Genomic DNA, 23,917 nt, shown 5'->3' on the forward strand with positions numbered 1-23,917 from the left:
AACAAGGAAACAAATGAGAACAACATTGCATTGTTTTCCAGAAGATTGTATTTATTTCCTCATTTTTTTCTCAGCTCTTCAGTAATGCTAAAATGCAGTGAACGCTCATTTAAAAATAAAAAATCTGTCAAGAATGGACTAAGACAAGTAGTTTGAGTATATTATTAATAAACAGCCCACAGCTGCTGAAAATGTTGCTTAAATATTTGTACTAGTTTTTATTTTTAGCTACCAATATCAGCTACATAAATATTATATTTCTATTTGTAAATTAATATAATTAATAACACTTGAAAGGGTTATTGTACCAAAATTTCCCTTTAGTTATATTATATTACATTTCACATTCATAATTCCATTCTAAGTGAATTTAAAGAAGTAGAGAAACAGATATGAAGCTACATATCGCTACACCATAAGTGCATCTTTGGGCAGTGAAACTAAATTCTGCATGCTGGAACAGAGCACAGAGTACCACAGTTTGTTTACTGCTAATGCATGTTTTGGTGTGCATTCTACATGGCTGCATATGCAGATCAGGAAAAGCAATGGACCTAAACTAAACACCTGTGGCACACCATTACATCTCAGAATAACATGTTTCCTGTTTGCTAGCTAGTTCCCAATCCAACCTCAATCCCATTTATAGAGTTTGGAACTTTGTGTTAAATTTATCAGAAAAGTAGCAATAATGCAGCTGTATATGATGTTTTCCTATCCACCTAGTTGAGTGGGTGAGTGAACATTCAAGTGCAAAACAGTGTTCCATCTTCTTCCTAAGCATTCTCTGCATAGAACTCACTTACAGCAGTACATTTCCCACGGACATTTGAAAGTTCAAATTAATAACAACGAACAACATGTACTTGAAGAAACACAAATGTTCTAAGTTCTTATTCACCATGGAAGCGAGGAACGCAGGAGCCAAGGAAGAAGATTTGTGGATTTGTAGGAGGTGTAGATTTTTGATGGACAGTTTCTGTTACACCCAGACCAGCAGAGGCCCGCAGCTCATGGCTGCCACAAGGGACTGCAACATATACTGTATATGTTTAATCAACCCCATTCCTCCTGGAGCTCCGATTTTAACATGCTAGGGGCTGCCTTAGGTGTGACTATCTCCCTACCAGACCAGCTCCCAGGTATCTAATTAAAACATCTGTATGCCTTATTAATTCCCCAATATGCCACAGGAAAGGTGCTCTGTCATTAAACTGCTGTGTTTCTGCTACACTCAGTTCAGCTTCTAAGAGAAATACCAAGAAACCCCAGACCCTGTGACCCGAAATCCGAGACCCAGGAACCGAAGGCCCCAAACCTGTCTGCATACTATATGCCCAGCACCTCTCTCATGGTGTCCTTCCCTGCCTGTTCCTGCCATGTGTCCAGATCCTGTCTCCAACCTACACCCCAATTGTGTTCCCAGCCAGCCTCGTCTCCACCCTTGGAACTTCAACCTGACAGCCTTCTGCCTGCCCGTTGTCCTGACATGCCTCTGGGACTCTACTCCAGATCTGGTCCAAAGTGCTCAGGTGCACCAGCAGTAAATCCACTCAGCCTGGTTCCTGGTGTGCTTCCGGCTGACCAATGGCATGGAACATGGAATACGGTATGTGGACTGACATGTCGGTCATTATAAGAATTCACTGTTTCCTCACTTGAAAATATGTTAGAGCTTTTTCTAACAGAAGAGGGTTCTAACTCTTCGCTGGGACACCTGCCGTCTTTTCTGTCAAATGTCAGACTGTCCTAGATAGGTCCACTCTTAGTGAAGCAAAGATTAACCCCCATTTAGTAATCAACTCTGGAATCTTGGGGAGATAATTCAGTTGTGCAGGTGTACAGAAATGATACTAGAATAGACATTTAAATATCTGACTGGTCAGTTTGAGCACCTGATATAACTCACAGTAACAGTGACTCCTCATATCTGTTCACCTTCGCTATGGAGGCTCACAACATTGAAACTTTCAGTACTGAACATCTACTCATCAGTGTGTTACACTAATTGCCAGGCGAAGGTCTGAGGGAGAAGACGGAACCCCTTATATCTAAAATTTTGAGATCTAGAACTGTTGGACTGTTATGGCCTCTCACCAAATTCTCTGCCTGTCTTCTGAAGGCTTTGAAGATATTTAATTGTATTCCTTTCCTGCTGTATTCCTTTCACCCCAGGCCTTCCGAGAGCTCACATGAGGCCCGGGGCCATTTAACATTGTGAGGCCCCCCTCAAGAGGGGTAAAAAATAGTTTAATGTAAAGAATGGCATGATGGGAAGATTAAGGCGGGCATTTTGAAACTCCTAAAGAATGAGATTCCCCGCTGAAAGGGGGACGTTTTTTCACAGCCATGGACTTGATGCGAGAATCACAGTACATGGTGAAAGTTCCAAATTTGGCTCATGTTGAGAAAACAAAGTGGAGGACCACGCCCTCTTGGCTGAGGCGAGGCCAGTGGCCCTGCTGGCCCCCCTTCTCTTAAGGCCAGCTCCACCCTCAGCACTGAAAGAGCCTGGGGATTACCATGTGATTTCCTGTTTTCTATCTTCTTTCTTTTTTGACGTCATAACTGTTGGGGTGTGTGCATGTTTGGGCTTATCTTTTAAACTGCTTGTTTACCAATTAAGCTAGATAGGTCTCCTCTCATTTCTGACTTTATGTTCCTATGGTCTATCCCCACTACGATACCTTAAGAAACTGCTGCTCCCAAAAAGCTGTCTAGTTCCTATTATTAAAGGAATAAACACAAACTTTTACAAATACAGTATGTGAGATAACGTATACCCTTTGTCCCTTATCCCTGGAATATTCCTAGATTTGTGTAAATTTACTTGTCAATTGAATTCTGGTGAAATTGGGTGAAAAAAGGGATAAGTACAGAATTTCTAATTCGAGAACTTTATTGGCACAACCAATGACTTACAGTGCTGCCACAAAAATGATTAACAGTAAAACATATTTTGTACAACATTCCTGTGAGACAGGTTCTGTTTGTCAGGATGTGACAGAAAATCACAGTGGGCTGCATCTCTATTGAGTTACCTCCCCTAGTAGAATTGGAAGCTGGTCTGATGACATTAACACAGTGGACAGCATTGTTGCCTGGGTTCAATTTCAAACCTGGTGTGCCACATGTATTTCCTCTGGGTGCTCTGGCTTCCTCCAGAAATGTACTGGTAGGTTAATTTGCTTGTTAAGTGTTTTCGTGTCTGTCTACCCTGCAGTGGATTGGCGTCCTGTCTCCAGGCTCCCCCACAACCCTGAATTGGTGACCAACTGGTCTGCACATGACTTAGGTCTGCAGTCACCGACAGATGGTCCGACTGTCCGAAGTGATCAAGCGTATTCACACCCCTTGTTGGGCAGGAGACATGCAGGTAATATTTCGAAAGAACTTTCCTTAGGTTGGCCTGATTAATGTCCCCTGTAACAACAGATACAGCACCATGGTAGGCAGTTTCATAGCTGCTAAGGTTGGCATATAATTCCCCGAGTGCTGTTTTCACATCCGATCGGGGTGGAATATACACTGCAGACATTATGACATGGTGAAAATTCTCTCGGTAGATAGAAAGGCCTACATTTTACAGTAAGATATCCAGGTCAGGAGAACAAAATCTCTTCAGAATTTTCACATTTGAACACAAAAGAGTTGTTTATCATCAGAAAAACACCACCTCCTTTTTTCTTACCGGCTGAGCCAGAGCGATCCATGCGATAGGTGGAGAATCTGTCAAGCTGCATGGCTGAGTCAGGTGTATTGGGGGTCAGCCAAGTCTCGGTGAGACAGAGAATACAGCAACCCCTGATGTCCTGCTGATGGCTTAACCTTTCCCTTAGGTCGTCCATTTTGTTCTCCACATACGTTGGCCAGGAGGACACTTGGGAGTGGGTCCGGTAGCCCTTCGCTCTCGCTTGAAGTCCTCCTTGTCTACCGCGCCTCCTGGTCCGTCGTGCTTCCCGGCTCTGCTCTTGAGTCAGGTGAGGGGTCCGTACGCAGAGGCACCCGGGATAGTTGATTCAGTTCCAAATAGGATACATCTGTGTTTAACTCAACAGTTCTTGAACCAATGTCCATAAGCACATAAATAATTGTTGAAAAGACAGACTGGATGCAGAAAACCCACAATACGAAACAGACAAAAATGAACAGATGAGGAGCCACACGCAACACGTCGCCACTCTCTGGTGCCAGCAGCAAAGGAAAGTCCTTGCTTTCAGTTAAAAGAAATACACAAGATGAGGTTGGGACAAAGTAGAACGATTTGTAACACAAGTGATACACAGCAGCAAAGGTACGTCCATGCTTCCAGTTAAAAGCATGGCAGGATCGAGAAACCAAACACAGAGCAAGGCAAGACCTGCAGAACCAGAGAACTCCAAACGTGAGAAGCAACTGCAGAGCATATCACTTTAGACTTTAAATTTCTTGCTTCACCAGGAGAGGGGAGGATGTGATTATTCACAGGTGAAGCAAGCTTCCTCTCTGATTGCATTTTCTTAGCAACCATCCTAACTGAGAAGTGGAAGATGTCTGACCGGCTGCTGATGTAGAATTAGCCTACTCCACAGCACTCCTTGGAGAATGGGCACGATAAGATAGTCTGGTCTCAAACCAAGGTTTGTGTAGCTGGAGGTGTGTTGCTGTTCAGTATGATAGTGACACATACATACGCACAGTGACACAGACACAAACAGGGAAAAAGTGGGTTCCTTAGTGCTGGAGGGTGTGCATTATCATGAAACATATTTGAGGGGTGTTGTTACTTTTACTGTCATCTTTAGTATACATTTTGTATGTTTTCACACTTTGTGTGGTGTGTGAAGCTTTAGCAAAAATCAAATATCTTGACAATGAAGCAGATGGGAATACGAATTTAAATTGATCTAAATCTATTTTAAGGTGGATGGAGAATATATAAAGATTGAAACAGAAGGAGAAAATGTGAGTTTATAATATAATTTAAACTTCACTCTTTGTGAATTAAATTATTTAAATATTACCACAGTACAACAAAGTAGTGTAGTCACACACAGCAGCACTGTTTTATTTTTCTTTGTAATTAATGCTTCATTGAAGTTATGTTGTCCACAATCCACAGTGATGAAGACATCAGTCTTGACACAGTCGTTTACTCAGTCCTATGTCAAACCTGACCCACCCAAAATCCCACACAGATGCCAAAAAACAATAACGGTGAGTAAATTTAATAATATTAATACGGATACATACCGTAGAGGTGTGACTGAGTCACCCTCTGTTCATGAATCAATAATGTGTTTGATCTCTCCAAACAGTATAACAGGAGACAGTAGCAGTAGGCCTTTTTATGAATCCCAGGTACAGAAGTCAGGAGAGATCTTAAGTGACCTGATTGAAAACTATATCAGTGAAAGTATACATATGACATGAGTCCTGGACTCCACTGTTTAAAAGTGAGACATTCCTCTCCTCAATATCCACCCATATTCACAGCTTCCTGGGCCACCACGTGAGGGGGAGATCAGTTACAGGGTCAATGAGAGCAGAGAAAACATAAGAGTAAGGGTTCATACACAAGCAACCCTTCTGGGGAAAGATGTTGAAATATTCTTTCTACACTACAGACTCTCTGGTTACTTCCGTCCTCCACAAGTCATTCACCTCTACCTCCCAGTAGTGTCTCACTGCGGTCACATCTTTGAGGTCAAATCAAATCTTTGTGGACTGTCAGGGAGACAATCTCTTCCTATCCTCAGACAGAGAGAGGTAGGTGTGCTGTATCGGTGTCCGGAGTCACAGCAGCTGTTGGAATGAAACAGGAAAGATCAGAAGAGTCTCTTGCAAATCATATGAAAATTAAAATGTGTAAAATATAGTATGTTTATCCCTCAAGAAACAAAGACAAGTAAGTTAATAATTACTGAAATCAAATTAAATTATGATAATAATAAGGCTCTGGATAATCAAAAAATGTATTTTTTGACAGAAATATGTATTTAATTAAACATAAAAAGTAACAATAAGAGCAATTTAACCATACTGAGTATCATTGTATATACAGTACAGTATGTCTTTGTATAATGTATACAGAATGTATTATTTACACATTCTGCATACACTGTATACTGTATACATGTATAACGTGAATACATGCTGAACTGTATATACTATGGCATATATGTACATGTATACTGTACAATGTTTATACAAGCACATTCTGCCTGTAATATATATATACTATAGATGCTGTACTGTACATATACTGTATACACTGCATATGACGCCAGAAGAGGCTCAACAGCTATAACATTGCATTTCTTCTTTCTACTTTTCAGTGAGCATTACACCTTTACTTGTTCCTATACTGTATGTATATATATATATTATGTATATGCTGTGTATATACATACATTCTGTATATTTTGCACCGATGAACCACTGATCCTAATTTTAATTTTTTTAAAAGGATTAATAACCCCACCGCTGTCCACCAATTCTTCTCTGTGGTCAAGAGATCAAAAATTTTCTAAAACTTTTCAATTTGCAGTATGGAAAAGAAACACCATTTCATTTATTGTGTTAAGTTTTCTTTTCAACTTGCAGATTTTAAACATTTATAAAAGAAACCTAACTTCATTTCTACACAACAGAGTTCCTGATGTTCTGTGATGAGAGAAGGTAGCCCTCTAATGGACAAGTTGGGAACTGCAGCCTGGCCCTGAAGCTGACAAGGCAATATCAGTGATATTTCATATAGTACTTAATCTGGGTAGAACAGGACAATCAATCACAAACGTATTTCACAGAAGAGTCTATCAGCCTCGAAATACTGAAACCTTACATATCGCTCCAGTCCCGAAGGTGTCCTGATAGACACTCAATCTTATTTAAACACACCACTGTGTCACTTGATGATCATAACTATGTGAGAACACCAGTTGGGCTGAAGAGAAAGACCACAAAGTTATTGCCCCTGTCCAGAAAGAGGAAACCCATACAGCACCAGTAAATATCGCTCCTAAACACACCATGAGCAACTGACTGATATGTCTGAACTGTTCTGAGAAAAAAAAATTCACAGAGACTCTAACTGACTTGATGTCATTAAACACATTCTGTAAAGACATATCAGTATTAATTACGCCCCTGAGAGAAAAACATAACTCACAGCTCAATATCCTACTGTCCCTTCCTCTCCCAATGCTGGCATGTGTAATTCAAATGATTATTTTGCAGTACGCAAACAACTTTATTACCCCTACCCTGGAAAAAAACTACTTCAATTCAAATTACATATACCCAAATTACTATATTGGAGTATTTTATTCACACAGATATTCTTAGATGTATAGTCAGTGTGTCATATTGAGTAAAAAGATAAAGACCCGTGTACACAGAAGCTAAATTTACTTCAGCTGCCTTGCAAAGACATGACAAATGCCAAGTAAATACCCCAGCATTCACTGCCAATGGTCATTAATGAACTGATATTGCAATGACTGACTTATTTTGAGTTAAACACACCAATGAGTCTCTTACTGAACCCAGATCACTGCAGCCTCTCTCAGAAGTGAACACAGATCTTATTCCGATTTTATTCCCCAGCCCAGGAAACAGACTCCTCACTGATGGATAAATACCCTTACATTCCTCCTTGCACCACAACAAATAAGACACCTGATGGTAAAATATCTCAGACTCTGGAAGTGAAACAGTCTACCTAGTCTCTTAATGACTGGATCTGGGAGCTCTTTCAGGACATAGATCCCACAGATATTCTCCTCATCTTGGGAAGGGCCCTTTATTCCCACATTAATACCCCCTGGTCTATAGGCAACACACAGGTGTGATGACACCAATGCACGAATCAAGATTCGCTTAGTCAGCATGTCAACTTTGTGTGTTTTAGTGGCAAGTCACTAACTCTGGCAAACAGAATCCCACTTCTTTCACTGTTCTGAGTCTGTTATACAAAGGACCATTGCTGCATTTGTAATTGTTTATTGAAGCCATGTTGTCCACAATCCACAGTGAACATTGAGAGAAGACATTGGTCCTGATATAGATATCTACTTTTTTTGCCTAAGATCCACTAGTAAATTGTCCAAGAAATGGCATATAACTATGTATATTCATGGTGAGAGCTGTGGGTTACCTTTTCTTCCTGAATCAGTGATGTGTGATCTTCACAGCTGACAGGGGGCAGCACCACAAGGTCGTTATACTCATCAATGGTCCAGAAGAAAGGATAGATCTTCTCCCCCTGGTTGAAAACCATGTCAGTGAAAGTGTAGATATGAGTCCTGGAATCCACAGAGTAAAAAGAGACCTTCCTCTCCTCGATATCCAAATACACCCCCACCCTCCTAGGCAACACAGTCAGATGAGAAGAATCACACTCCAGCACCCAGTAACCCTTCTCGGGAGAGAAAGTGAGTCCCCCCTTCCTCTCTGCAGACTCTCTGGTAACTCCTATTCTCCACAGGTCATTCAACTCCACCTCCCAGTAGTATCTCCCTAAGGTGAAGCTCTCCCTGCTCAGGACACAGGACAGAGAATCAAATCTCTGTGGATTGTCAGGCAGGACATGAGGCAAAACCTTCCATCTCATTTTTTTTCCATCCTCAGACAGGGAGAGATAACAAAATGCTGTATCAGGGTCCAGTGTCAGTTCAGCTGTGGAAATAAAACAGGAAACATCAGGAGGACAAAGAAGAGAATAAGGAAGAACTGAAATCTGTTTCTGAGAACCTGACCCGTCTTTTGAATAAAAAAAACAATTTTACCTTTACCTTTTTATATTTGTTGTATAAAACCAATAAAAGAATGCAGTTAAATTATTACTGTACTATATATAAGAAAGTTAAGAATAGAGCTCAACTCCTGTGGGTAATTCAGTGACAAGTGATGGAGCTGAACAAGAGGAAAATGGCAGTCCTGAAAACAACAAGGCAACATCTTACCTTAATATTTTTTTATATTGGTTTTTCATAATTTGTCTGTGTAGAAGAAGATGCTATGTCAACCATTGACGTATTCCACGGGAGAGTCTATGTGTGGAAACACAGACTATACTATACTGTATATCACCCCTGTCCTGGGAAGAGGACTCCTACTGTATGTCACAGGTATAGTAAGTACCCCACCCCACACTCACCATGCAAAAACAATTAAGTAATATTGACACTCCAGTTAAACATTCGGCTATATCACTTAATGACCAGGACCATAAGAAAACAACAGCTGGACTGAAGAGACAGAGACCATTATTATTACCTCTGTTCCAAGAAGAAGAATACCACCGCAACACCAGTAAATGATACTTCTGTACTAACTATGAGAAACTAACCTTGATATTTACAGTATGTGCTGTTCTGAAGTGAGGACACCACAGAGACATTCACTGACTTTAAGCCATTAAAACCCCATCTGAGCAGTAAAAAGAGATTTTGTGATTACCTTTCTGTGCTTGGAATACAATAATTCACTAATAGCCCAATGTCATCTCCAATTACTATGCTGAAGTGAGCGACATTACAATGTCATGGCTACTGTCAAGAAAACAGTTAACTCTGTTAATAAGCGCTTGTAAATGGAGGCCTTATTAATACAGGAAACACAGATAGCAAGATTTGTTGCCTTGGGAAAAGCCCCATATTGAGTATTCTAGTTGAATACTCCCAATCACTTTGCTGGGGAACTTTATTCTTGTAGAAAGATACAGTATATTTAGATACTCACTGTTTCATTATGTATGATCACTCTGAAACACATAATAATAACTAAATGTATTCTCCTTGCCCCAAGAAGATACCCCAGAATCTCAGGTAAATATCCCCCCCCCTTCATCGACATTGTTGATTAATTAACTGATGTTGAAATAGGTGACCTTTTTAATTATCTGAGTCTCTGAGCCCACATCACTGCAGCATTGAGCACAGCTTTCAGATTTATTCCCCAGCCCAAGAAACAGGCTCCTTATTGACAAATAAATACTCCCAATACCACTCTTCTTACCATGACAAATAAGACACCTGACAGCAAAATCAGGTGTTTTCCAATTCTGAAAGAGAATCAGTCCACTCTCTTACTCTCCTACTTTCTGGATCTGAGAAGTCTGTCAGGATACACAGATCCCACAGATATTCCCCCTCAGAATATTTAATTCGTTGTCAGATTGCTGATCTGTAAATTTAAATTACAATGGAAAATCAGCGACTCTTAGAGACAGCTGCAGTATTATTTATAGTCAGTTCTTTATTAAGCATATTACATTTGTGAGACTGAGCTTCACAAAGTCAACAAAACCTTTCTAGTACCCACAAATAAAGCCAAAGAAAATGAAGTAATGAAGAAATACAAACATTAGTGTACAAAGCAAGTCAGAACTGTCTTTCCTATGACAATAGGACATGTGATATTTTTGAGTTTTCCTTTTGCCCTGATTATCGAAACAGAACAAGTCATAACACTTTCTTTCGACTGACTCATCAGCCTAGTTGATTGATTTATTTCTCAAACGAGAGAAGCCTACAGAGTAGTACTGCTCATTCTCACAAGAGGCTATGTGTGTTAAACGACAGGGGAGGAGTAAGACAGTGTGAGCGAAGGAGTGATTGCACAGGCACACTTCTTTCACACAATGGATTTAGGGGTTAATTTCCATCACTGGCTGAAGCAATAATGTAACCTTGAAGAGATTTATTGTCATCATCAGGGCCAATCTGTCAAGTGTCAAGACCCCAGCCCTGTCACACATTATTTATACAAAGGTGCCTCCAATTAGCCTCCAATAAAGTCACATCTTGTAGTCCAGTGTCAGTGTGGAAAATCACTGAAGAGCTCACTGAAGATTAACAGGAAACTTTAGTCTTATTTTATTACAAACAGGAGTGAGATTGGTAAACTTGTGTTTTTTATGATTATGATTTTTTTAAGAGTTGCTCATCTTACACCCAATAATATATATATATATTATTTTTTATATTCAGCTATCATTTCTATTTAGAGAAAAGGCTATTTTTAGGTCAGCTGTTTATTTTTTTTGTGTTGTTTCATCTTCCTTTGGTATGTGATCGGCTAATTAAAAACACAATGCAATTAAACATGTATTGGGGAAAGTAGCAATAATTAATTAGATTTATTTTCAGGGGAAATGTTTGTATGTTTCAAAAGAAGATTTACAGATGTGCCTTCCCAACAGGAAGATCCCCTGGCTCTTACTGATATTCACCGTCATTCTGAAATCCACTGGCAAATGGGCACTGGTAAATTATTTAACCAGATGATTTGACCTATACATACAGTAATTTAACTTTTGGGACCAAACTCTTAAGTGTCTTGAGGACCAACACTTAATTGGTAATAATTAATTTGCAGTTTTCCCAGTCATTACAAACAGGTAATATAAGACTAACTGGATTGTAGCTCTCCACATCCAGGGTTGAAGATCCCTGTTTTAGCCTCTCATGAAGGTGTTGCATATTATCTTTGCATAAAACCATTTTTCTACACTGGCCTGAGAGAACCCTCTACTGGCCAATTGACAAACATAGGATGGAGACAGAAATTCACCCCCCTGAAAACCTGATTTTTAAGAGCTCCAAGGGAGATTCTGTAGGGGATTTTAAAGAAACATGTATCTGTAGTACATTTCTAGATATAACAAGCTTTGATTTCAAGGGTTTTCCAGGGACAGTAGTGGTGTATTTACTAAGTCTTTATCTTCAATAGATAACAGACCTACCTGCAGCACTGCACAGCCACTGCCATTCTGGAATACAGAGATACAAACACTGTTAATCAAAGCCAAACACAGGGCTCTACATTAGGAATAAGATGTCAGTCTAGTTATTGCTGTACATCAGCAGACACTAAGTATATTGTACATACGTGATTTAGGGACAGCAAAACTCTTCACAGCTTCTGCAGAGAAAGAAGATGATCTTCATTGTGTTATGTTGCTTCTCACCAATTACTAGCATTACCTAAAATTTGATCATTTCAGGATCAGGATTGCAGTGTGAATCAGAGAGTGAGAGTGAACAACAGTGGCAGTGAGACTGGTGTCTCAGTCAATAAAACTGAGCAGAACAATTTATTAAGTCAGACATATCACAGGACACCCTGGGTGTCTGGTCCTTCAGCCATTGAGAAAAATAAGTAAGACACTTCATAGAACCATCATCGATACAATAAGCTGTTCATTGTTTAGTCACACAAGTGACAGTGTTGTCTGCTCTTACAGAATGATTGACCTACTGTATACCCATAGTAACCAGTATCACTGACTGAGATACAGAGGTATCCTGCTCACTGGGCCACACTGCCTGATCTCTTGACAACAGCTGGACCAGTGAGGGATGACCAGTCATACACCATAGAGAGCACTTCTCCACACCAAGCAAGATCCAGGAAGACTGACACGCAGTCTCAGTCTAACACAGATACGCTCCCAGATGGCTCCACACAAGCTGTCAGAACTGTATTGTTTCAGCACTATAGACAATGACTGTCACAATAGAACACAGGCAGGACCACCATAGTATCAGTGATACAAATGGTTCACTCAGGACAGGAGGACTTCAGACCTGTTGTCTGAAGAATTTGCAGAGTCTATAGCACTAAAGACCACTGATTGACAGCAGGTAAGAATATTCTTGTAAAACATATCACTCTCCAAAGGCGTGTGTAAATTCAAAAATATGTAGTAAATCTCAATTGGGAATTATTTTGTTCCTTTTGTTGTTAAAGGCGATTAAAGGTAATTTAAAACACAATCCTCCACATAATACAGCTACTGCAAAATTTTGGCTATGAATAGTATTTTTCCAACTTATCAGGCAGCACCTTAGAAAACCATTGAGCCATGTAGAATTAACAGTCTACATAAGTTTTGAATCCATTATACATACTTACACTTACCTAGTTCTCTATGAAGTAAGGGATTTACTGCAAATAATAAGACATTTATTGTTAGATGGACTAATATAAAAAATAAGATAAAATATAATTTAATACACAACCCTGTTTAGGTACAGTACATACTATTATCATCACATATCAAAATAATAAAAAGATTTAAAAAAAGCATTTGCTTCCTTCAGTATACTGACTAAAATCTAAAATCAGAATAAAATCAGAAATCTTTCATTTAAAGAAGAAGTCAAATGACATTTATATTCATAAAATTAAACATAATGTCTTATTTACTCACCCATTAACATATACGTAGTCTCCTCCTCTGTAACAAACAGTGCAGTCAGTTAATAGTGATAAGGGTAACTGCACTGATAATGACATTTAAACAGTCACACTAACATAATGTACCTCAGATTCCAACAGTGTATTCAATAATACTGATACAGGCTGCTACACAGACACTTCACATGATTTCACCTTATTTTCTAACTGCATCATCTAGTTCTGGCAAGCATCTAGTACTAATACCCTCAGCAGGATGCCATCAAATGGCACACACAGATACTGATAAAAATGCAGACACGCACACACTCACATAGCAACTCAGATCCAGAATTGAACCCAGGCCCAGTTCTGAGAGGCATGCCACCTGTATCATAACATTTTTATAAAACTGTGTGAATTGTAAATGAGAGTTCCAAGAGTATTGTAGGGAAATGCTGTTACGTAAATGATACTAACTGGTCATTATGAGCTCAGTGATGTGTCTATATTGTAATAAACTATATCATCCTCACTTGGTCCAACAAGAACAAAGTGTTATTTCATCAGCTGTTTGATAAGCTGTGACTTTGCCATATAAAGCTCAAACTATGAATTCAGAGAGAAAGTCTTTAAGTTTGTGACGCAAATCACCTGTAGGTTCTAATGAGCTAAAACCTGCTGTTTCACTGGTATCAGCTTTATCAGACAGGGAGGAGAAAACCCTGTATTAACTCTAGAATAGTGTATTCAGTAGTGTGTGTGTGTGTGTGTGTGTGTGTGTGTGTGTGGATACTGTCTTCACTGTTCTACAAAAACACTGAAACAATCTAAGAGCTCATTAGACCTGATCAGTACAACATAGAGTAATGAAGAGCATACTGTAAGGCCCAGTACTTAAGAACAGTCTCCTCTCAGTCTCCACTCACACTGTTTGTCTCTCCCTGTGGAACAAGTGAGAGTCTCTGTAGAGCTGACAAAATGGCTTCATTGACATGTTGCAAACCACAGCAGAAGTGATACACAGAAAGCAGCTTTAAGGAGGTCTCTGATAAGGATGAGAAGCTTGAGATGTATATTTTCTGTGTATAGTTATACAATTCTGAACACAATACACTGAAAATGTAGACTGAAACTTTTCCCAAAGGCTTTAACGGTGGGCAACTCTAAACAACACTGAGGAATAATAAAAACAAGATTTCATAATCAGTCAAATAATGGTGTTAAAAACCCCTCCTAGCACAAGTATTCAGACACACATATATAATGACCACTTACTGTCCATTCTTCTCCACTGGATCACCAGAAGTGTTGATGCTGCTACAACAATAGTTACTATTAGGAACAGAGACACCATCCATCCTAAGGGTCCAGGAAAAAAGTCTCCTAGGAAAAGGCACAGGAATATTATTCAACAGGAGCATGAACATGAAGCCAGGGACATAGATACAAGGAAGCAGACCCTTCTGCCTTCTCAATGGACTCCCATTGTGCAGTATCATCACAATGTTTTCTAAGAGGTTTCTCACTGGGAATGACTTGGATAAATGTATTATTACTATAAACTAGGTGGTTTAAAATTTAAAATTGTAAAAATGAAAACAAACTAAGTTCTACAAGCAAATTGATTAAAGTTAATCAAACGCCCCTCGACAGCCAGGGAATTTCATACGTAGCAGCACATATTTTCTTTTTTCTCGGACACAGACCAGTAGTAATACACAGGCAGCAAATCGATATTTATATAACAACACACAACATTTTGTGACTTGTAAAAATATTCACAGATCTGTGAGATCCTGTCACGATCGTTACTCCTCCTCTTAAGGGCGCTCCAGCCCTTCCTCGTTCTGTCCCATTCCCCACACCTGTTCTTTATTCCAGCCCCTCTTTAGTTCCACCTTAAAGCCAGACGCAGGCGATTGCTCGGGGCTTCTCATTGATTTCCGCATCTTGAAAGCCCGGGGTCCTGCTGCGTCTGGCTCCGTTATGGTTTTAGTTTCCTGTTCCTGATTCCCTGCCCCGCCGGTCCCGACCCGGTTCTGGTTTTAACTTCGGATGGATCCCCTGGTCTTGGACTAAACCTCCCGTCTTGGATTCCCCCTCTGGATTTACCCTTGGATTGTTCGCCCTGGATTCACTCCCCCTGGACACCTGCACTGCATGGACACGCCCCCCTGTCTCCTGACCGACTCCTGCATGTTATTTTTCCCTATTGTTTCTTCATCGTGTCGTCCGCATAGGGCCCGGAAAGAACTGTTCCATGACAGATCCAGAGTTCTGGATTTCCATACATGGAAAATCTCTCTTGTTGACAAATGATGCAAAAAAAGATAATAAAGACAAGGAGGGAGCCTGTGACTCATCAAAAAAAATTATACTCAGGGATAATTCTCTCTCTAAATGGTTCATAAACAAATGGGAAGTTTTTTTTTCCCTATTACAAACAAAAAGAGATGTTTGGTGTGTTTTTGCAAACAGGAAATTTCCTTTCCTCAAAATTAAGACAGCAATCCCTTTCTTCATTATCAATTTTTGCCCAAGTTTAGTGGTTCATGGATATTATAAGATCATGAAAGCTGTGCAAACACTATGAATAATGATCAGTGTTTTCATCATCAAAGAACAGGGGCTGTTGTATCAAATCCAAACACAAAAATGGTTCAGATGTTCAATATTTGCCATGAATTCCATAGTAATCCTAAATATCTCAGGAACAAAAGCTGAGATAAAAAATATATAAATAAATATATAAAATATAAAAAGTGATAATTAATAGTATACTGTCTGAGCGTGATCAGTGACCAGGTTGTGTTATATCCTGGGTGTGTGTAATACTGTATATCAGGTGAGCTCTGGTGTTCATCATTAATACTTACTCGGAATGTGGAGCTGAGATCCCCAGTCTGGTTCAGGTAGAACACTTCTAATCATACAGGAGAAGACATTGGATTCCTGTTTGACTCGGATGTAGCTGCTCACACTCAGGAACTCCTGACTGTCCTTTTCCACTGTGGTGTTGGACAGTGATGTCACATCGTTTCCATCCCTGTCTGTCCAGATCACTGCAGGTTCGGGAAACCACCCCTCTGATCTGCACAGCAGCTGAGTCTGATCTCCTCCAGGGGTGTGGAGAGACACTGAAGGCTGGGAGCCCAGGGCTGTGGATTCATCACAATATAATGTATGGTGAGATATTTCAGAGCTTACAAAAGCAAACTGGAGTAAAATGTAATCAGGATGGCCATCATGTCTGTGTGTGTAGACAAGAGGTTTGGTACAGGGAGAAGAGTGAATTGATGTTCCTACCTGTGCAGACTGGAGGTGTATGTACACAGTGCTGTGCTGTTCCATGTTGTGTTATTTATTATATTTTTTATTAACACTATATGTTAATAACACATATTAGGAGTTAATATGTGGACTGTGCTGACATCACAGCTTAGGCACCTCTGTGCTCTCTAATGTCCCTCCCTGTGAGGACTGGGAGTTTTTGTGTTATTTTTTTACTGTGATTCTATCCATCTGCGGCCTTTATGGCTGCTCAGAAAAGTCCTAGATGAGCCCATATTGGGAGTGAAAACAATCTGGGATCCGGTGTATGGTGAACTTGTTCGTGATGTTTACTGCTGCAGAGATATTGAGCAAGTAAAATAGAAAGTGTCCATGCTGTTTTCATACTTTGTTTTTTTTGATTCACTCAATAGAGTATATTAGAATTTATATTCATGTGGTTAACTATCCAAATAAGAGAACTTCTAAAATTGTGTTGTTTAACTCAATACATTAGTTTCATATGAGGAGTATTGTAGAAATTGCAAAAATCACTTTATGCTTTTAAAAGTGAGTTCTGTCCTGGTAGTGGGGGTTAACAGTACAATACAATTTTGTCTCCTTTGACATGGACAAGTCTTGAGGACTGGAGTAGAACATTTTTTCTCCTGTTAAAGATTTAGATAATTGGTTTATCTAATTACATTCCATACCACCATTAAGGTGGTATGGAAATAGCCATATCCATTCTGAAGTAGGGAGCTGATTTAAAAAACAAAGAGTCACTTATTATCTGGATGTTTTCTCAAAAGTGCATCTGATAAAATTGTCTCTCCTGGAGACACCCTGTCAACACTTAATGAGTGTCCAATTCAACCCCCTGCAGGAAAGGTAAACACAAACACAGTTGCTCCAAATGTTAGATACCGAATAAAACTGAGATATTCCAAAATTATGACAAATACAGCCAAAACTACTCAGAAACAGGATTGATTCAACTCATAAATCAACCCCAAACTCATGCTTCAACAGTTGTTCTAGGTTTCAAGAACATCGGTGTTCAGCTGAATGACAATCAACACCGAGGACAACTTCCTCAACCTCTAGAACACTGAAAAATAAAGTCTGATGTCAAACCTAATGTCACCCTATTCTTGTCACCAGAGTGTTCCACTAGATGTCTCGATGACATTGCCTTATACAGGTATTAGTATATTAACATTAAGGAACCTTAATTATAACTCAGAGACCTTTGCCACCTTATAGTGTCCTCTCCTTTTTCCTGAAAAAATTGATCCCTTTGCCACCTTCTTTACACCCATTGAAATCCATACTTGTTCCAACTAGCTGGAAGCTGAGGGCACTAGAGTAACCTATCTTCTTCAGAGTATACCCTACATACCCAATTCTCTGAACCTAACCCACTTGCTGAAAAAGTGCAACATACACTACGTCACAGACACCACTGAAGCCTCAGGGTGGTTGGTCATTCACTGGCTAATCTGAATGGGACACACTGAAGGTTGTAGACAGCATTTGATAAAACCTATTTTGTTTAGCATAGAGATATTGGTGCAGTGATGTTTAGCCTTTATTTTATTTAAGAAATCAAAGGTAAGAAGTCTGGGAAGTTTCTCACCTCTTACGCCAAGGTTTATTTGAGTATCTTCATAATGTTCAGTAGACTCCACCAGACATGTGTACTGTCCATGGTCAGAGTGTCTCACATCCCTCAGTTTTAGAGACACATTGCCATGGAGAAGCTCATCTAGGAAAAGATCAGCCCTTCCCCTGTAGAATTCGTCCTGCAAATCGCTGTTGTACCTTCGGTTTTTGAATAAGATCACAGGAGATGCAAAGTTTTTTTTGAACCACCTGATCTCCAGGTCCATAGTGCTGATGTTTGGTGAGAGGTAACAGGGCAGAACAGTGTCTTCACCAGGGAAAACAACAACAGGAACATCTGGACCAACAACCTGAAACTTCTCTGAAAAAGAAAGAAACACAGCCTACATGAGCCTTCAACCTCTACACAGACAGACAGAAACATTGATACAGATTAACAGACTAATTACTGGGGGAATAAAGAATGTGACCATACAACATTTTAAATAAACAGCCCCTCCCTGATTTAGAACCACAAGTGACTGAGTAGAACTAAAGTCCTTTGTCTCAACATCTGCTCTATTTCACACCAGTGATCCTCAAACTGGGGTCTGGATCTCTGACCCAGGACAATCCTCACCTTCACTCAGTGATAGAAGTGCTGTGACTGAATTCAGTGAAGTTCTGTTACTCTGATGGTAGGTAAGAAGAGACTCTTTGAGTCTCTGATTGTTTTCTCTGAACCTTTATATACTGAAATATTTCAGATACACGGCTCCAGATTTAACATCTAATTAATTTCCATACCACCATATACAAAACATTTAGTACTGAAATGCAATAAAATACTGAAACAATTACATAAACAACTTTGAGATCAAAATATCAATAAACAACTACAAGCTTCAAGTACAGTCTGTGACAACCCCCTATCACTTATTGGAAAGTTTCAGATGTAAAAGACTCACATCCTAGTCATTATAAAATACCAAGAAGATGCTCTCTTCACAGTACCTATGCAGAAGACAGAGAACCCATTGAGAAGTAGTAGATTCACAAAGAGCCAATCTGATTTGTTAGACATCATCTCTGAAAGACAAACAAGTTAGTCAGTAAACATACTGAAACAATACTGAAGAGGGTTATTCTTTACAACACTATTATTTAGAAAGACAGAGTTACTGACATTACTGACACTCAGAAAGACAGTGAGATGTGTCTCTCACCACTCTAACTCAGAAGACAGTAAAACTGCTGTGAGAGAGAAAAGTATATAAAAAAAGTATCAAGTTGTATATACTGTAGAATGTTTACAACACACAGTTCCAGATGAAGATGACTTGCAATCTGTTCTGTCATCCTCAGAGTGTATAGGATACCTGTTTTAGAAGGGAGAGTCTTTAAGGTGTGGGTGACAAATCAGTTTCAGATTTGACTGATGTGACAGACCCAACTGCTTCTGCTCAGGAATTGAAACCAAGCATCAACCTTGAAGGGGAAGAGAATGACCAGGTTAACTCCTCTGTTCAGGACATCATTGAGATTTATACTTAAGTCACCACAGGAAAACCTGCAACAGATAAGTGAGATACCACAGCAGCTAAAATCCATCACTGCCCTAACCCTAAACCTGCACTATAAAAAACAATCATTACACATTACTGAATTAAACCAGGAGTTTAAGTATTTAAGTAACTTGCAAATGTACTCACATCCTTGCTATGGTATCACAATTTTGCCAGATTGGAAAATGGTGTGATGGACCTTTCAGGAGTTGTGTTATATGGCCTAAGCACTTGTAAAATCACAACAGCCCATAGATGTATCATGAAAGGAGACTGACAGACAATGCCTTTATTTATTTAAGCCTTACTCTAAACTAACACCAACTATCACTATGAGCCCTTTAATATGTCATGCTAGTCTAAATTAAATTAAACTTTGAACATAACTTTCAGCCATTCACCAATTAAGCACAAAAATTAAAACATTAATTCACTACATGTAATCCCACATACAAATAATAGAGGCCTTAATGGCTTTTAGTCATTATTTTTTCTTATTGGATTTGGTTGAGCTCTCTCAACTTTCTTGGTAATTGCTTTAGACCACTTTAGACCACAGGTTTCAGCTTTTTTCCCACAGATTTTAGTAGGATTGAAGATTGGACTTTTACGGTGCCACTCAGGGACATGCACTTTCTCATTCTTAAATAAGTATATACAGTACACCAGTGTAGCGTTGGACTTCTGTTTTGGAACATTGACCTGTTGAAGGGTACATTTTCTTCCCAGTTTTAAGTCTTTAGCAGATGAAATCAGGTTTTCCCTCTCAGACTTGCCTGTACTTTGCTCCATTCATTTTCTCCTCAGTCCTGAAGCACATCTCAGTCCCTGCTAATGACATGCAGCCTGATGTGACAATATGCTCCCAACTCCATGTATGACAGTACAGTGGTGTGCTATGTTAGGTTTGTCTAGACTTAACGGTTTGTATTTAGCTCAATACATTCCAGTTTTGTCTCATCACAAAACATTTTGCCATGCTTGATGCATCACTAAAAAGCTGTGTTGCTTTTTTATTCAGTAATTGCTTTCTTCTTGCTACTTCTTGCCAAAAAATGTCCTTCTTATTCAGCTGCTCAGTTTGGAGGAACAACATAAACAAGGCAAGGTCTAGATGGTATATACTGTAATGTACCTTTAATTTCAATATGATTGAATAGACTGTGAAGAGATTAAAAAATGTTGTAAAAATGTTGCACCCTTCGCCCAACGCAGAGATGTGTGTTTTATTCTGAAACAGACAGACCAATTAATTCATTGTGTGGCTCATTATCATCAGCAGCCATATCACCCTGCAACTCACAACTGGTAACCCACTGAAGCTAAGCAGATGTGAGCCTGGTCAGTACCTGAATGGGAAACCTCCTGGGAAAAACTAAGGTTGCTGCTGGAAGAGGTGTTAGTGGGGCCAGCAGGGGGTGCTCACCCTGTGGTCCATGTGGGTCCTAATACCCCAGTATAGTGACAGGGACACTACTGTAAACAGGTGCCGTCCTTCAGATGAGATGTAAAACCGAGGTCCTGACTCTCTGTGGTCATTAAAAATCCCAGGGTGTTTCTCGTAAAGAGTAGGGGTGTAACCCCGGCATCCTGGCCAAATTTCCCATTGGCCCTTACCAATCATGGCCTCCTAAGAATCCCCATCTATGAATTGGCTTCATTACTCTGCTCTCCTCCCCACTGATAGCTGATGTGTGGTGAGCTTTCTGGCGCACTATGGCTGCCTTCGCATCATCCAGGTGGATGTTGCACATTGGTGGTGGTGGAGGGGAGTCCCAATTACCTGTAAAGGGCTTTGAGTGGAGTGTCCAGAAAAGTGCTATATAAGTGTAAGCAATTATTATTATAATTATTATGATTATTTTGTACATCTGATTTAATTCAGGTTAGCCACAACAGAGGATTTGAATATTTATGCAATCATGACTTTACTATTTTATTTCATAGTAATTTTTTGTTTTCTTCTTTTTGTTTTTTGTTTGATTTGACTTTTGCTTTGAATGTAATGGAGTAGGTTGTGAACTTAATTCCACAGAGTATCAACTGCTACTTCAAAGTGTCAATGACTGCAACCTTTAAAGATGCAAAATGTGAAAACTGTGCAAACCTCTGAATACTTCTGTAAGGAAATGTATCCATTGCTTACAGGCTCCTTATACGTCTAGACAAAAGGGAGTAAGTTTTACACTTACCTGTGTTATACAATTGTTACCAGTTTCAAACTTACAAGTTTTTATAATGACAGGATGTTTGCCAATGTTAATTACAATCTACTGTAGACAGTGGGGAAAAAAAGGTTGCCATATTTCTGTTCAGAGATGTTGTTCTAAGAGAATGAGTTATTAAACTACAAGAAACATAAAGAGGAAGACAAAATTTACTGTTTTCCACTGAAATAAGGAGAAAGCTGTAATGTCAGACACCTTTAGATACACATAAGTCATCTGTTGAGTGAATACTGTCAGACTGCTACTGTATAGCATATAACTCTGAAGTTAACTGGTAAGAAAATGAAAGGATACTTACAGTACCAGTCTCAGTTGTTCTGAAAGAAATACAGTACATGAACGTCTGAAGCCCCTGTTTAATTACATTTTAAAACCGATCAGATCTGAGATCGGAGATGCTGTTCTATATTAACTCTCTGCTGTTGTACTAGAAAAAACGAACCTGGTTTTAAGCAGAGCTCTAAAAATCATATTAGAGACGATCATTTGACTTTATGACACCCGCCCTGTTTTTTTCTTGGCAACGTGACTGTTTTCTCTTTCACTTAGTGATTGTTGCAAAATGAATTGATCATGTGACTTAACTCAAGCTTATTTAAAGGGGAAGTGCAACACTATTTTTATATTTCGGGTTAGAAAGTTTTATGAGAGTATGTTTAACCACAATAAAAGTAAACACTACAAAGTAATTTGTAAAGCCTCCAATTTACATCACAAAATAGACGAAGTTTCCAGGTATGTGCAGTGCCATATTCTGCGATTCAGAACAAGGCAACAAAATTTAAGTGACGTAAAGCGGTCCTATTACATTGGAAACAAGCAGGCTTGTGAATACATCTCTTTTAATCCAACAGAAATATTGCTTTTGACTTTGTTGCGAGGGTCTTTGTGAACTTGTACATACAGTACTTTTTCTGCTGCAGTATTCAATAAGGTGGACATACAGAACTGAACTGGTTTGAACTGGAATGGAAGAATGCTGGACACAAAGGCTACTATGTAATTCTATACTTTGTTATATACTGTAGGAACACCTTCTATGAAACTAAATAACCAATTGTATTAAAATAAGTTATCTCTGGCAATTAGGGAACAGGAAGATGAGCATGATCCTGAAATTCTGCCAATCTGATAAGCACAGAGAAGTGTGATAGATATCAGAAAATATTAAGGAATGTTCTAATTTAATTGCTTTGAGAAAAATAAACCAAGCATCTCCGTGTGTTTTGTTCCCATGCACATGAAATAAATACTTATTTTAATTTCTGAGATGGTTTTGCTAATAAATGGAACTTACTTGCTAATTCTGCATGCAGATCACATTGGAAACTTTCTGTGGTGAAAAGTCTGTACTTATTCACTCGTACCTTACATTAGTCATTACATTAACTAGTGAGTAGGAAGGGCTGCATAACGTCACAATTCTCGTGAATTTGTGCTCTAGTCCGTTCCAAGACCAGGGCTCTGCGACAACATAGACACTTGATTAACTTAATTTGGAATTTGTAAACATTTTCTATGCCCTCAAATAATTTATTTTTTACCGATATTTAATAACCAGTCTGAGAAACTGGAACTGCAGTTCCCCTTAAGAGGAACTGGGACATTTCTGAAATGTTAGTAAAGGGCTCCCATTAACAAAGAAATGTAGGCCAAGAACTCATAAGTTTGTACATAAAAATGTACATGTTCCTCTCTTTTCCAATTTTGTGTCTCTCAGCAATCAAAGCAGACCAAATATCCACAATCTCTCTGCCATTCAGATCACTCCTTACTGTTTCTGTCCACATCACTCACTTAGAATATATCTCTGTTCACTTGGTACAATTTTGATCAATCTACTATTTTAATTTCCACCTCAAGCACAGAGCAACTCTCCTCACTCTCTCTCCTTTCCAGTTCACTCCCTCTTACATCTTAGATCTGTCCACATCACTCAAATAGCATCTTCCCTCAGCTTACTCAAGTGACTGTCCAAATCTCTCACAGAGCATCTCTCCTCTGTCATAGAGTGACAAAAGTAATTGTAGAGCAGCAGGAAAAGAGGAAGGGACAATGCACCTTGTCAATTGCATGTAGTCA

At 39.2% G+C, this 23,917-nt stretch overlaps 1 protein-coding gene across 5 annotated transcripts; it reads right to left on the reverse strand.

Annotated features, from left to right (window-relative positions):
• Window positions 1-5,018: 5,018 nt before the first annotated feature.
• Window positions 5,019-22,406, reverse strand: LOC148836529 (butyrophilin subfamily 1 member A1-like). Of its 5 annotated transcripts, none has more exons than XM_088914444.1 (13): window positions 22,134-22,406; window positions 20,384-20,435; window positions 19,422-19,530; window positions 19,057-19,131; window positions 18,077-18,424; window positions 16,044-16,325; window positions 14,443-14,550; window positions 13,199-13,225; window positions 12,907-12,933; window positions 11,875-11,907; window positions 11,729-11,755; window positions 8,138-8,658; window positions 5,019-5,784 (listed from the first exon to the last, which is right to left on the reverse strand). In XM_088914444.1, the coding sequence occupies exons 4-13, from the start codon at window positions 19,127-19,129 to the stop codon at window positions 5,776-5,778; spliced, it is 1,455 nt and encodes a 484-aa protein (XP_088770570.1). In that variant the 5' UTR covers window positions 19,130-19,131; window positions 19,422-19,530; window positions 20,384-20,435; window positions 22,134-22,406; the 3' UTR covers window positions 5,019-5,775. The 5 variants fall into 5 exon arrangements, with proteins under 5 accessions (XP_088770570.1, XP_088770575.1, XP_088770571.1 ...); XM_088914449.1 differs by having other exon boundaries at window positions 20,310-20,435; XM_088914445.1 differs by having other exon boundaries at window positions 20,384-20,438.
• Between the last annotated feature and the right edge of the window lie 1,511 nt (window positions 22,407-23,917).

This window comes from Atractosteus spatula, chromosome 4 (genome assembly GCF_055471065.1).
Source record: "Atractosteus spatula isolate fAtrSpa1 chromosome 4, fAtrSpa1.hap1, whole genome shotgun sequence".
NCBI classification, from domain to species: Eukaryota; Metazoa; Chordata; class Actinopteri; order Semionotiformes; family Lepisosteidae; genus Atractosteus; species Atractosteus spatula.